The sequence below is a fragment of the Oncorhynchus tshawytscha genome, linkage group LG03 (genome assembly GCF_018296145.1).
Source record: "Oncorhynchus tshawytscha isolate Ot180627B linkage group LG03, Otsh_v2.0, whole genome shotgun sequence".
NCBI lineage: Eukaryota > Metazoa > Chordata > Actinopteri > Salmoniformes > Salmonidae > Oncorhynchus > Oncorhynchus tshawytscha.
This window is the reverse complement of record NC_056431.1, coordinates 39,022,332-39,037,356: the sequence shown is the minus strand read 5'-3', so window position 1 is coordinate 39,037,356 and position 15,025 is coordinate 39,022,332. Positions and strand designations below refer to the sequence as shown.

General features: G+C 41.6%; 1 protein-coding gene across 8 annotated transcripts in view; it reads left to right on the top strand.

The window, feature by feature from the left end:
* LOC112235155 (TRAF3-interacting protein 1) overlaps window positions 1-9,368 on the top strand; it is a 42,180-nt gene extending 32,812 nt beyond the window's left edge. For 5 of the 8 annotated variants that reach the window (XM_024403581.2, XM_024403574.2, XM_024403558.2 and 2 more), the window contains 2 exons: window positions 7,091-7,314; window positions 7,605-8,270. In XM_024403581.2, coding sequence (XP_024259349.1) covers window positions 7,091-7,314; window positions 7,605-7,770 — 390 coding nt within the window. In that variant the 3' untranslated portion in view covers window positions 7,771-8,270. Of the gene's footprint in view, window positions 1-7,090; window positions 7,319-7,604; window positions 8,272-8,453 lie in introns of those variants that run through there. The other 3 variants (XR_006082212.1, XM_042315438.1, XM_024403586.2) reach the window with 3 other exon arrangements.
* Window positions 9,369-15,025: the final 5,657 nt, after the last annotated feature.

Sequence of the window (15,025 nt, the reverse complement as noted above, 5' to 3'; positions counted from 1 at the left end):
GCTCCATAAATCATGTGCTTTGCATGTGTTCCCTCCTTTAAGCAAATTAGGCATCAGAGGGTTCGGGTGAATTCCACATTGCAGCGCAGCAGCCTGCCCTGCCAGCCAGGCCTAGCAGGTCTGTGGGGGGTTTAGATCCTGCTCTTAGTCGCCGGGATGAGACTAGATGCCCATCAGAGTTTCCACAAGACATAGTAAAACATTCTGGCACAAGAGTGCACGTTTTGGATTGATATACTCAGCAACGCATCGTTTACTATGCGAAACCAGAGGGAACTTTCTTCTGCAAGGAAAAGCAAGATTGTAATTAATGGCATATCCCTGACACGCTCTGATCTGTATGGATTGACTAGGGGCTCCTAGGAAAAACCATGAAAGACCGATAGAAAGGGAATTGATGTTCAACACTCAGCTGTCTCTGGGTGCCACCTGCTCCCAGGAAGGATCATTGGCTCGGGTCTCCACCAGTGGCGATCGGTGCCGTTTTACGATTTCCTTTTTTTTTTTTTTTTTGTGTGAGCATGGCCTTATTACAGCATATCGGATGACTCTTTCATATTCCATTCACCCAGTTCAATGTAACATCGATAGGTTTAGGCCACTACATGATACTCAAATTTGCCCTATACCCATCATGAGGTTGCTACAACCTAGCCTACAAATGAACGTTTATAACGTAGGTGCACAGGGCGAGAGACAAATTGGAGTAATCAAGGTGACTGACAGTGACCCGTTCAATACCGCCTTGCACACTCTCGCCTGCTTCTAGATGATCTAGGGTGTAATCATTAGTCCAAAATGTTGCAAAACGGTAGTCCATCCCCATTTCGTGCTGTTTGCTTCTGTTGAAAAAATGTTTTGCAACAGAATTGGTGGAATGAACCCCTTATCACCCGCACACACAGGTCACTTTCATAACAGCCATATACAAACTTCACATCTACATGCTTTCCTCCTATTACGTTGTCCCTTCGCTTGTGGACTTCAGTGCACAACACAACAGCTGTCTGATCAGGTGAAAATACCTCTCCAAGCCAAAACGTCATACCATACCATAACCGCTACACACAACCTGCATTGTTGTCACCATAGTTAACATAGTCAACATAGCTACTAGAACTAACGCATTAGTAAACCCACAATCCAATGCATGTGTACAATCCCACAGTAGTGTACAGAAAGCAGTTTAGCAGTTACACTGGAAGGCCCCGCTGGCAATACATTTATAAAATTGAAAGTTTACCTTGAATTGGAAGTGTTGGATAGCCTTAGCCAGCTAGCTAACATTAATATCATTCCTCTCTGTTTGAGTCAGGTTGATGAGTAGGCTAAATTAGCGTAAGTGAAACTGGAAAAACTAAAAACTAAATATCTCTGTCCTGCTTCTACTTAATTTTTAAAGAAATGAATTTGTTCAAAACTGTCCAACTATTGTCTTTCTCTCTCTTTGTCAACTATTCACCTTGTTATGCACTGCAGTGTTAACTAGCTGTAGTTTATGCATTTAGTACTAGATTCATGGAAGTTGTTACTGTGTAGGTCTATGGAAGGGGGTGAGAATCTAGGAGGCTCATGGTTTTGTATTGAATTCAATGTACCCAGGGGAGGCCGGAAAATATCTGTCCTCCGGCTACAAAATGGTACTACCCTACAGAGTGCTGTTGAGGCTACTGTAGACCTTCATTGCAAAACAGTGTGTTTTAATTTGTGCTCCCGAGTCGCGCAGTGGTCTAAGGCACTGCATCTCAGTGCTAGAGGCATCACTACAGACACCCTGGTTCGATTCCAGGCTATATCACAACTGGCTGTGATTGGGAGTCCCATAGGGCGGCGCACAATTGGCCCAGTGTCGTTTGGCCAGTGTAGGCCGTCATTGTAAATAAGACTCTGTTCTTAACTGACTTGCCTAGTTAAATAAAGGATAAATGGTGACGTAAATATATTTTACATAGTTTTATATAAAAAGGACAACTTTAAAAAATAAAATGTTCCACTATTTTGTTGATAAAATTCAGTGAATAGGATGGTCCTCCCCATCCTCCTCCGAGGAGCCTCCACTGGTCTCCACGGCCGAAGGCGCTTCCGTTACTGACTTCATGAGCTAATGGAAGAACCTGCCCCCACACCCTCCTCACCCTTCCTCCAGCCACCGGACTCAAAACAAATCATGTTCTTGGGTCGGGGTGAAAAAGAAGAAAGTAGGAGTGCGCTGGACTTGTAGAGCCTGACTATAAAGTGCTGATATATGCTCGGCCGGACAGAGTGCACCATGCAGACCAGGGACGGGTTTTCTTTATATTACTGGTTTTCTGAGGGGTTGAGGCTGTGCAAGAGGACAGAAAACAGCGCGGAGCCCGTCGGAGCTTCCGCAGCGCTCCACCGTGGCCAGCGGACTGACTGAGCCGCGGCGTGTTTGTGTAGCCACAGAGTTCACGGGGTCGAGGGGAAAGCCACCCACATTGCAGACAACGATTAGACATTTCAATCCTCGCACACTTTGCAAACCATAGAGCGAAGGGAGGGGGGGGAGGGGGGGGAGGGGGGATGAGGCAGCTTGTCAGACATTTTTGCTGGCTTCCTGAAGGAAAGGAAGACAGTTGACATTTTTTACAGTTTAGTTCTATGTAGTTTAGCGTGTTTCTAAGCTGTAATTATTGAGTTGCCTTGTTTTTATAAGCGAAATGATAAGAAGCTAGCTCGTAATTAAAGTTGGATTAGTGGCGCTTAACGTGAAGTTTTGCCCACCTATCTACACCTAATACCTATACCTATAATAGTCTATGATGGTTGGTCTGTTTTGAAGAGGACGTTATTGGTTAGTTTACACTGTCAAGTAGCGGGAATGTGTTTTTTTTTACAGACCCGTGAAAGCAGGTGTTTCAATCTCGAGGCCAGAATGACACATTGGCCCAAGAGTTGAACTTGAAAGGGACATAATTGTAGTAGTTGTTACCGAATACTGTAGTAAAATAACTTCACTGCCACAGCCTGTTACTAAATTAAACAAGGGGTTTTAATTCCACAGGAGTGTGGGTGGGTACCATTTAGTGTGTGTGTGCGCGCCTGCAGTGCCACACACACCAGCCTGCAGACCCAGCTGAGTAAACGTCCCTGGCCCTCACTGTGCCAAGGGGAGGCCCTCCACCCCCCTCCCACACTGAGGCTGAGGGGTGACTGGGCAGAGCAGGACTTCCTAGCCACATACCATACAGAGGCCTTCACCAGCCAGTCCCCCCACATTAGGCAGCATAATTCAGCCACGCGTTTGATATTTATATACACAGCCTAGGTTTATATAATTCCTGCCTAACATTTTTTAGCCTTGAAATCCTAAACCACTAAATGCAGCCCTGCAACTGGCTCTGTACATTTTGATACTTTTTATGTGATTCGGTTTAAGTAGAGTTGAGGAGTGTGTGCATTCACATTTGGTAGAGAATTTTAGCATTATTACAGACATCCAAAAGCTATGAAGAGTTGCTTTGCAGCACATCACAACATATGTGTGACCTTGTACTGAAATTTATTAAAAGTCTATTTTAAGATTAACATGTAATGCTCTGAATATATAAAATACATCGGCCAATTCAGAAGGGAAGAGAAACTTTGGAGGTAGCTCTCAACTAGTTTCTTTCTGGGATCACTTTCGCAATCACTGGGCTGGCACTGTATCATTCCCCTGTAGATGGCGCACTCTGCCCATAATAAGCCTGGCACCTGAGACAGCATAGACAGGGAAATAGGCAGTTTCCGTTTTTCCTACTCACAAATTTGATTTAGAACGTCATAATTTGGGATATCAATAAATTGTAGCCTTAAGTTTTGTTAACAGAATCATGTTCAACATTAATTCATTGTTTCTATTTATAGTTTTATTGGTTAGGGGTAAGTCAAGTCAAGTCCTGTACCTTTACCAAAAGTGGATATACGCCAATCTTTGTCTGAGACTCTATTTCCCAGACCCTTTAGACAGTCCTACAATGCTTTAACCTTTTCTTTATCAAATGATCCATAGAGGGACCATTCTGAACATTTCTCTAAATACTTTTTGCACCACTTACGTACTCCTACGTGTGGGTGTGCAAGTTGTTTATTATTTTTCTCCATTGTTACTTTATCAAATCTCTAGTAACCCAGTATACTTCACCAATTCCTCCTTTAGACTAGTGTTCTATTCTTTCAGGGGTTTAGATATTTACACTAGTTGTTCTCTTTAACAGCATATTCGGGAATAGTACGTTCTCCTTTCATATCTCTCACATACACAGATTCCCTATATAATGTTACAGATCAACGTGAATCCCTACAGACATCACACCACTCATGTGCATCTTCAACGACTCAAAATGCCTACAGTAACACCTTGTGCGATTATCAGTGGTTCTCAGACCACGTAGACTATCGTTACATCCTATGCCATATGTATCTTCAATGGTTCTTTTGCCACAACATCCTATACATATAAAATAACACTGTGCTATTAGTAATGGCTGCAGACACACAGAGACACTTCTTCGGTATTTACCATATGTATCTTCAGTGGTTTTCAGACCACGTAGACACTTCTCTTTATAAATGCCAACAATTGTCAGTGGGGCCTCCTGCCTTCACTCTAGCCTTCTCTGAAGACTAGCTTGCCGCCACTTCCTATACATATAAACTCGTCAATAAAAGAAAAGTCCCTTTTTTCAGGACCCTGTCTTTTACAGATAATTCGTAAAAATCCAAATAACTTCACAGATCTTCATTGGAAAGGGTTTAAACACTGTTTCCCATGCTTGTTCAATGAACCATAAACAATTATTGAACATGCACCTGTGGGATGGTCGTTAACCTCTCTGGGATATGTGGGACGCTAGCGTCCCACCTGGCCAAAAGCCAGGGAAAATGCAGAGCGCCAAATTCAAATAAATTACTATAAAAATCTAACTATCATGAAATCACACATGTAAGATACCAAATTAAAGCTACACTTGTTGTGAATCCAGCCATGTCAGATTTCAAAAAGGCTTTTCGGCGAAAGCAGACAATGGTATTATCTTAGGATAGCACCTCCGTAAACAAAGAGAGAAAGCATATTTCAACCCTGCAGGCGTGACACAAAACACAGAAATAAAAATATAATTCATGCCTTACCTTTGACGAGCTTCTTTTATTGGCACTCCAATATGTCCCATAAACATCACAAATGGTCCTTTTGTTCGATTAATTCTGTTGATATATATCCAAAATGAGTTTGCTGAAAATAAACGTAGTTGACAGGGAGAGGACGTTTCTTTTTTTGCTGAGTTTATATTAACTGTAGATAACGTTATAGATCAAAATACTCAGCTCACAGAACTGGCTGGGTTATCCATTCAGACACACACTCAGTAATCTTCTATATTACCTCTTTCACACCGGAGCAAGTCTCCTGACAGCTCTTATTCACTCAGTACTTAATCGTAATAATGTATCTTATTATCCAAATTTCAATCCATTTAACACGTACTTTCCACACTCCCACAACTCTCACATCCACATTCACTTAGTACTATTCCCAAACACACTCGGTAATCTCCCTAATTACCCCATGTGCATCTCAGCACCATATGTATCACATACATATATATTAACACCATATGCTACCAGTAGTGGCTGCAGCCCATGTAGACACGTCAGCGGGGCTTTTCATGGTACCGTTACTTGCCCTTGTCTATAAGATTAGCTCTAACCTTCTTCTGTCATATGTATCACCGCCATGGTTCCTCTATAGTCTCTACAGTCGCCATAGTCTCTACCGTGTCTATCCGTCCCTATAGCATCACAGTCCCTATAGCATCCATAGTATCAATAGTTTATATAGTCATAAATGCTATGTTTTCTATAGACTCTATAGTCTATGCATATAGAATAAAATAACATGCATATAGAATAACACACATACTTTCACACATTCACTCAGTACATATTATCCAAATTTCAACCACCTAACTAATATTTCTTAATATCCAAATTTCAAGCTTTTATTTTCCAAATTTAAATCTGCTTAATAGGAACTTTTCTATCCTGCTATTGTCCCAATTTTCCACTCTCACAAAGCTTTCACGTTCACTACACTCACACAATTCACATTCACTTCGTGCTGTTACTTGACTTAGAACTAGTGGTACCCTCCTCCAAGTAACAGCACAAAGTGAATGTGAATTGTGTGAGTGTAGTCAATGTAGATGTGAGTGTTGTGTGAGAGTGGAAACTGTTAAGCTGATTGAAATGAGGATAATAACAGGATAGAAATTTGCTTATTAAGTAGATTGAAATTTGGATAATAAAAGCATATATTTTTTTACAAATTCATTTAAACTGACTTACTGAAATCAGAAGACATGTCCCTCAATTGCTCACGGGGAATGTGTCTCCTCCAGGGCAGCTCACAGTAAGGATCTGGTCTGGGCGGGTCTTTTGGTCAGATGGAAATTTCCCTCACGCTTCATGAAATGCACCACCGGTTATCCTCACAGACCCCCACTGGAAAGCTCTGCAGGCAGAATCAATCATCCTGTTCGTTGATGCCAAATTGTTGTGAAAATTCTACACAGGGACACTCGAAGTCAATCTTAAATGAATCATTCTTTATTATCAGCGCGCTGAAGAGGTTCCAACCAACTCAATGCACCAAGTACACATGTCCATCAGGAGCTCTACCGGGGCAGTCCCGTTAGTTATGTTATATACTGCAGACAAGTTATATTTGCATGATTTAGCTTTATTCATCATTCACAATTAATTCATCATTAACATTCGCTTCATTCATGTGACCGACCAATAGCTCACGAGGCTTCTTCTCTAAGCTGAGACCTTGAAACTGAGAGATCTTTTGTTCTTAAAGCAAGGGTCTGGGTGTACTGCCAAATTGCAGATACTGATTGTGAGGATTTATTCAATCAGTCACTTGCACGAACATGAAAATTATTCATTAGAAAAGCACAAACATCCAAAATCCAGTCTTTCTATATTGTAACAATCTTTCTTGGCTTCTCTCCTACTCCATCCATCTATCCACCCCTTCCCTCTATCCCTCCATCTATCCATCATCCCTCCTTCTCTCCAGACCCAGAGCCTGGTGTCGGAGGTGTCCAGGAAGAAGGAGCGGGACCTGGTGTCTAGGGAGATTGAGCGGCTGCGCTCGTCCATCCAGACGGTGTGCCGCAGCGCCTTGCCCCTAGGCAAGATCATGGATTACATCCAGGAGGACATGGACGCCATGCAGAACGAGCTGCACACCTGGAGGAGGGAGAACAAGGAACATGGGCAGGCCCTGCTGCATGAACAGAGGTAGGTAGGTTTTTGCTCCAATCCTAAACTAGATACCTGATTCTAATAATTAGTTGGTGGATAAGCTGAATCGGGTTAGTTACAACTGGGGTTGGAGCGAAAACCTACAGGAGGGTAGCTCTTCAGGAACAGGGTTGGAGAGCCCTGCACTAAAGCCTGGAGGTAGGAAAACAAGGAGCACACACAGGCCCTGATGCAGCAACAGATCTGGAAGACCACCAACACACACATTCTCACACACACACGACTTGGCATACATTTATATTTTGGCGTGTGTACATCTTTTCCAGAGTGACGGACAGCGCGGTGGAGCCTCTGAAGGCCGAGCTGGCCGAGCTTGAGCAGCTGATCAAGGAGCAGCAGGACAAGATCTGCGCCGTCAAGTCCAACATCCTGAAGAATGAGGACAAGATCCAGAAGATGGTAACCAGCATCAACTTCTCCTCGCGAATATGAGGGGGAGCCAAGGTCCAAATAAAGGATTATCGCCCTTAAATAAGGACTGAGCGTTCAGGGTGAGCCTGGTTCTTAATTAGTCTGGTGAAGTCTGAAATGGAGGCCTCAACTGCACTTTTACACACACACCCACACTGACTGACTGACTGGTTAAGGGAGAGAGGGTTCGAATTCAACCCCCCTAGGGAGGGAGAGAGACGCATGTTATTTTGCTAGTGCTCCATCCACTTTAAGGTGATTGACTCACCTTTACTACACTGAACAAAAATATAAACGCAACATGTATAGTGTTGAATCCCATGTTTCATTAAATTAAAATATCCATACGAACTAATAGCTTGGTTCTCTCAAATGTTATGCACAAATTTGTTTAGATCCCTGTTAGTGTGCATTTCTTCTTTTCTCCTCCATTTCTCCATCCACCTTACAGGTGTGGCATATCAAGAGGCTGATTAAACAGCATGATTATTACACAGGTGCACCTTGTGCTGTGGACAATAAAAAGCCACTTTAAAATGTGCAGGGTTGTCACACAACACAATGCCACAAATGTCTCTACTTTTAAGGGAGCGTGCAATTGGCATGCTGACTGCAGGAATGTCCACCAGAGCTGTTGCCAGAGAATTTAATGTACATTTCTCTACCATAATCTGCCTCTAACATATGACAGTTCTTCCAAACAGTCTCACAACTGCAGAACATGTGTAACCACGCCAGCCCAGGACCTGCACATCTGGCTTCTTCACCTGCGGGATTGTCTGAGGAGGGGTGCTGAGAAGTATTACTGTCTGTATTAAAGCCTTTTTGTGGGGAAGAATCATTCTGATTCGCTGGGCCTGGCTCCCCGATGGGTGTGTCTATGCCCCCTCAGTCCCACCCATGGCTGCAACTCTGCCCAGTCATATGAAATCCATTAATTAGGGGATAATGAATTTCTTTCAATTGACTTATTTCCTTATATGAACTGTAACTTAGTCAAATCTTTGAAATTGTTACATATTGCGTTTATATTTTTGGTCCGTATAGTTTCGTGTTTTTTGACATTACAATGTATATGCGTTGTGGGAATTAAGGCTTGACATTGAAGTTCTTTTACAGCTTCAAGCAAAGGGCACATGGACCAAGCCAATACCCTCCACATCTACTTGATATACATTTGATACAGACTTCTGTCATTTTTTAACATGTCTGTCTATTAACAATTCTGTTTACCTGAAGCTTCTTCAAAGCCTGTACAAAGCAATAGATCTGAGGTTTGCTGAGGAGCTAGGGACGCCACGAGCAGAAGACATGGCAGTCCTTTGACTCTTCCTTCTGTCAACCACTATGCTTGTCCCAGATCTGTTTGTGCGTTCTGGCCAAGGTCAGCAAGACATCAAAAACAGGCCTGGGGTCAGGCTAGTCGAGCACCACTGTGCTTTGAGAAATTGGGTTAGTATAGAACTGTGTCCACTCATTGAAAGAGTAGTTAAAGTAAGAGTTAAAAGTAACATGACACTTTCATAGATAAAAAAAAAAATATATATATATATATCTATATATATCTATATATATTATATCTGTCACGTCTGTCACGTGCTCAGTGTGAACCTGCTTTCATCTGTGAAGAGCACAGGGCGCCAGTGGCGAATTTGCCAATCTTGGTGTTCTCTGGCAAATGCCAAACGTCCTGCACGGTGTTCGGCTGTAAGCACAACCCCCACCTGTGGACGTCGGGCCCTCATACCACCTTCATGGAGTCTGTTTCTGACCGTTTGAGCAGACACATGCACATTTGTGGCCTGCTGGAGGTCATTTTGCAGGGCTCTGGCAGTGCTCCTCCTTGCACAAAGGCGGAGGTAGCGGTCCTGCTGCTGGGTTGTTGCCCTCCTACGGCCTCCTCCACGTCTCCTGATGTACTGGCCTGTCTCCTGGTAGCACCTCCATGCTCTGGACACTACGCTGACAGACACAGCAAACCTTCTTGCCACAACTCGCATTTAATGTCTCATCCTGGATGAGCTGCACTACCTGAGCCACTTGTGTGGGTTGTAGACTTCGTCTCATGCTACCACTAGAGTGAAAGCACCGCCAGCATTCAAAAGTGACCAAAACATCAGCCAGGAAGCATAGGAACTGAGAAGTGGTCTGTGGTCCCCACCTGCAAAACCACTCCTATATTGGGAGTGTCTTGCTAATTGCCTTTAATTTCAACCTGTTGTCTATTCCATTTGCAAAACAGCATGTGAAATTTATTGTCAATCAGTGTTGCTTCCTAAGTGGACAGTTTGATTTCACAGAAGTGTGATTGACTTGGAGTTACATTGTGTTGTTTAAATGTTCCCTTTTATTTTTCTGAGCAGTGTAGTAACCAAAAAAGTGTTATAATATATTTGAGATTCTTCATATAGCCACCCTTTGCCTTAATGACAGATTTGCACACTCTTGGCATTCTCTCAACCAGCTTCACCTGGAATGTTTTTCCAACAGTCTTGAAGGAGTTCTCCCACATGCTGAGCACTTGTCTGCTTTTCCTTCTCTCTGTGGTCCAACTCATCCAAAACCATCTCAATTTGGTTGAGCTTGGGGGATTGTGAAGGCCAGGTCACCTGATGCATCACTCTCCTTCTTGGTCAAATAGCCCTAACACAGACTGGAGGTGTGTTGGGTTATTGTCCTGTTGAAAAACAAATGATTGTCCCACTAAGCCCAAACCAGATGGGATGGTGTATCGCTGCAGAATGCTGTGGTAGCCATGCTGGTTAAGTTTGCCTTGAATTCTAAATAAATCACAGACAGTTTCACCAGCAAAGTACCTGGTTAAAGTTAGTTTCTTTGTTCCTTGTCAATCATTGTCTCATTTGTTAAATTAGCATTGTGACAATATCTTCAATTACATAATTCAAAAACCTTTATTAATTAAATTGCAGACATAAGTTGACAACAGGAACATAACGCATGTTTACAAGTAAGTTTTGCATCAAAGAAAATCTCCTAAGTTATTTTAAGTCCAGCCCGAGTGATGTCACTGCCTACGTCATTATCTTCTACAGTCGTGGCCAAAAGTTTTGAGAATGACACAAATATTAATTTTCACAACGTTTGCTGCTTCAGTGTCTTTAGATATTTTTGTCAGATGTTACTATGGAATACTGAACTCTAATTACAAGCATTTCATAAGTGTCAAAAGCTTTTATTGACAATTACATGAAGTTGATGCAAAGAGTCAATATTTGCAGTGTTGACCCTTCTTTTTCAAGACCTTTGCAATCTGCCCTGGCATGATGTCAATTAACTTCTGGGCCACATCCTGACTGATGGCAGGCCATTCTTGCATAATCAATGCTTGGAATTTGTGGGTTTTTGTTTGTCCACCCGCCTCTTGAGGATTGACCACAAGTTCTCAATGGGATTAAGGTCTGGGGAGATTCCTGGCCATGGACCCAAAATATCGATGTTTTGTTACCCGAGCCACTTATCACTTTTGCCTTATAGCAAGGTGCTCCATCATGCTGGAAAAGGCATTGTTCGTCACCAAACTGTTCCTGGATGGTTGGGAGAAGTTGCTCTCGGAGGATGTGTTGGTACCATTCTTTATTCATGGCTGTGTTCTTAGGCAAAATTGTGTGTTAGCCCACTCCCTTGGCTGAGAAGCAACCCCACACGTGAATGGTCTCAGGATGCCTTACTGTTGGCATGACACAGGACTGATGGTAGCGCTCCAGGCTGTGTTGCAGGTAACCATGATTGACAGAGGAAGAACAATGATTCCAAGCACCACCCTCCTTTTGAAGCTTCCGAGTTTGTCTGAACAATATTAAACCTCATAATGTGTATATATTGTTAATCTGTAGTCTAGGCCCCTATAAATGTAAGGAGGGAGGAGTCTTATAACCCCTCCCCTTCTATTAATACAACATAAGCATAATCAATTATAATAATAATACATCAAACATTTGGTACAGCCCCTATCATGACCCCTAGGTGAACCCCTTTCAATCCCCACACCATAACACCTCCTCCATATGTTACGGTGAGAAATACACATGCTGAGGTCATCCGTGTCAGTCTCACACTGACACGGCAGTTGGAACTAAAAATCTCCAATAATTTCCACCGGTCTAATGTCCATTGCTCGTGTTTCTTGGCCAAGCAAGTCTCTCTTCTTATTGGTGTCCTTTAGTAGTGGTTTCTTTGCAGCATTTCAATCATGAAGGCCTAATTCACACAGTCTCCTCTGAACAGTTGATGTTGAGATGTCTGTTACTTGAACTCTGAAACATTTTATTTGGGCTGCAATTTCTGAGGCTGGTAACTCGAATGAACGTATCCTCTGCAGCAGAGGTAACTCTGGGTCTTCCATTCCTGCGGCGGTCCTCATAAGAGCCAGGTTCCTCATAGGGCTTGATGGTTTTTGCGACTGCACTTGAAGAACTTTTAAAGTTCTTGACATTTTCCATATTGACTGACCATTTCTTAGTCATGATGGACTGTCGTTTCTCTTTGCTTATTTGAGGTTCTTCCCATGATATAGACTTGGTATTTTACCAAATAGGGCTATCTTCTGTATACACAGCTGATTGGCTCAAACGCATTATCTTTTCAGAAGGCACACCTGTTAATTGAAATTCATTCCAGGTGACCACCTCATGAAGCTGGTTTAGAGAATGCCAACAGTGTGCAAAGCTGTCATCAAGGCGAAGGGTGGCTATTTGAAGAATCTCGAAATATAAAATATATTTAGTTGTTTAAAAATGTTGGGCTACTACATGATTCCGTATGTGTTATTTCATAGTATTGATGTCTACTATTATTCGACAATGTAGAAAATAGTAAATTAAAGAAAAACCTTTGAATGAGTCGGTTTTCTAAAACTTGACCTTTTAGTGTATATTTTTTTTTATTGACTAAATCTAGCAAAACTGAATAAGTTGTCACTCATGTTTTTATGATGGCAATTTGTAGACACTAGTGGAAAATTAGTTTACTTTGATTTCAGAGTTCATAACATGATTTGCTATTTCATATGAATTGGTTTTCGGAAAAACGTATCCCCACCTAGTGAATATGACATGTTTTATGGAGTTTAATTTACATAGATTTAAAAAAAAAAAAAGATTAATAAGCAATGATTTATAAAATTATTTAAAAGATGAAGCCATACTATGCTGGTGAAATTGCACTAGAATATACACGATATGGTTAATGAATGAAAATGTGAAGATGAAAAACAAAAACAAGTGGATCGCAGTCTAAGTCCCTAACAACCCAACATTTTACACTAACATGTTTATTTGTCCATGCTGAAAATAACAAAGTTTTCATGCTGAACTTGTTTCACTTACGAAACCAAAACGGTCACTTCAATTGGATACAGAACCAAACTGCACATTTATTACATTTAAATAGTCATTTACCTTCTTACACAAGTGTAAACAAGTAATACTGTATACAGATTTTAATCCATTTCATATCAGTATTATTAGCTAGCACATCAAATGTACATGTTAACATTGTACTGCAAAAATAATTAACACTTTAAAATAATGTGCTCTTAAACCTGTGTAGTAACACTAATTTCTTTAGTAAGAGCATTTGCTAGGGTATTAGGATACATATAGTGCTTGAGCAATTGAATCTTAATTCTTGCCTAAAGGAATATATATATATATATAATATATGAAATATAACCTTTTATTTAACTAGGCAAGTCAGTTAAGGACAAATTCTTATTTACAATGATGGCCAAATCCGGACGACGCTGGGCCAATTGTGCACCGCCCTTTGGGACTCCCAATCACTGCCGGATGTGAAACAGGCTGGATTCGAATCAGATACTGCAGTGATTCCCCTTGCACTGAGATGCAGTGTCTTAGACTGAGTGGCGTACTGTACAAGGAAACCTTTTACTGTATTTCCTGCAAAGCAAAGCCCATTTAGGGAACGCTTAGTATTTCCATGTATTTTTAAGAAAGTTTATAGTGTAAATGGTCCTATTTGTTTCATACTCACAGCTATGATGTATATTTTGAGTCCGTGTCAGTTCACAAATGAGTATAATTTTTGTTGTGGAGTGAAATGGTTATATTTAAATAAAAGAAATGAATGTCCTTTTGATTATTTTCATTAGAGTACAAACGCATTACACAATAAGCAAGGAGGGTCTGAGATTGAGTATGGTTTGGGGTATACTGTAGACTCTGCTAACATTAGAATGGAAAAGAACGACCGATATTGGCCTTTTATAATCTTGGCCCTTTCTATCGGGATAAGCTATACGGACACACCTGGTGCCCAAATTGATGATGCATGTCGAGTGTGAAGACTAATGTATTTGGTTCAGGCTGTCATCCTGAAGATCCCTTCCCAGACCCAGCTGGCAGCAACAGCAGCATGGTACTAGTTAAAACTTGTAAAATAAAGTGATGTTTATTTTTATGGGAGAGGAATAAATAACTTGTATTGGTCACCATCTCCAAACTGTTCCATCCCACTTGATTTTATTTTGAGTAGGATAGCAGCCTACACAAGAAATAACTTGTAATATTGATAGTAACCATTGATGTCACCCTGATACAGTCTACAACTACTCAATGGGGAGAGTTTAAGCTGCATGCCTGCAACGCAACACTGGGCAGTCTTTCGCTCCCTCTTGCCGCAGTATGAAGTTGCTCGGTAGTGTAGGCAAAGATGTATTGTCTTTTTCGCCGAAAATGTCCAAAGTTACGGCATTAACGTTTAAAATGTTCTTATAAAAAAAATTATAATCACTGATCAAAACTGAAAGATTCAGAACACTCCCAAATCCCAGTTTCGGCAGACACGTTTCAAATTCTCGCTGAAGTTTCTAGCCACAAGTATAAACTAAAGGATGACTGACTGAAACATCCGTTCATCTCGACTCGCTGCGCAACAAACGCCATTGATTTGGGCACCAGGCGTGTCCGTCTAGCCTCTCCCTTCTCTATCAATTAACAGCTGTATCCAGCCGTATTGGCCATATACCACAACCCCCCCTGGGTGCATTTTTGCTATTATAAACTGGTTACCAACCTAATTAGACCAATAAAGCTGCAGATCAGAAGCAAGTGATGCGCGTTCGCACTTCTCAAACTACTGGCAGATGAGTCATTCAGTGTGGATCATCGTTTCATTATTTTTCCTGCCCTCGCTCCCCTTGTTAGATATTATGCACGTTTATGGCTTGATATCAAATGCCATTGCCTTTGAGCTAGTTATCATAGCTAGCTAGTAGCAGTAAACGGCTGCAAATGAT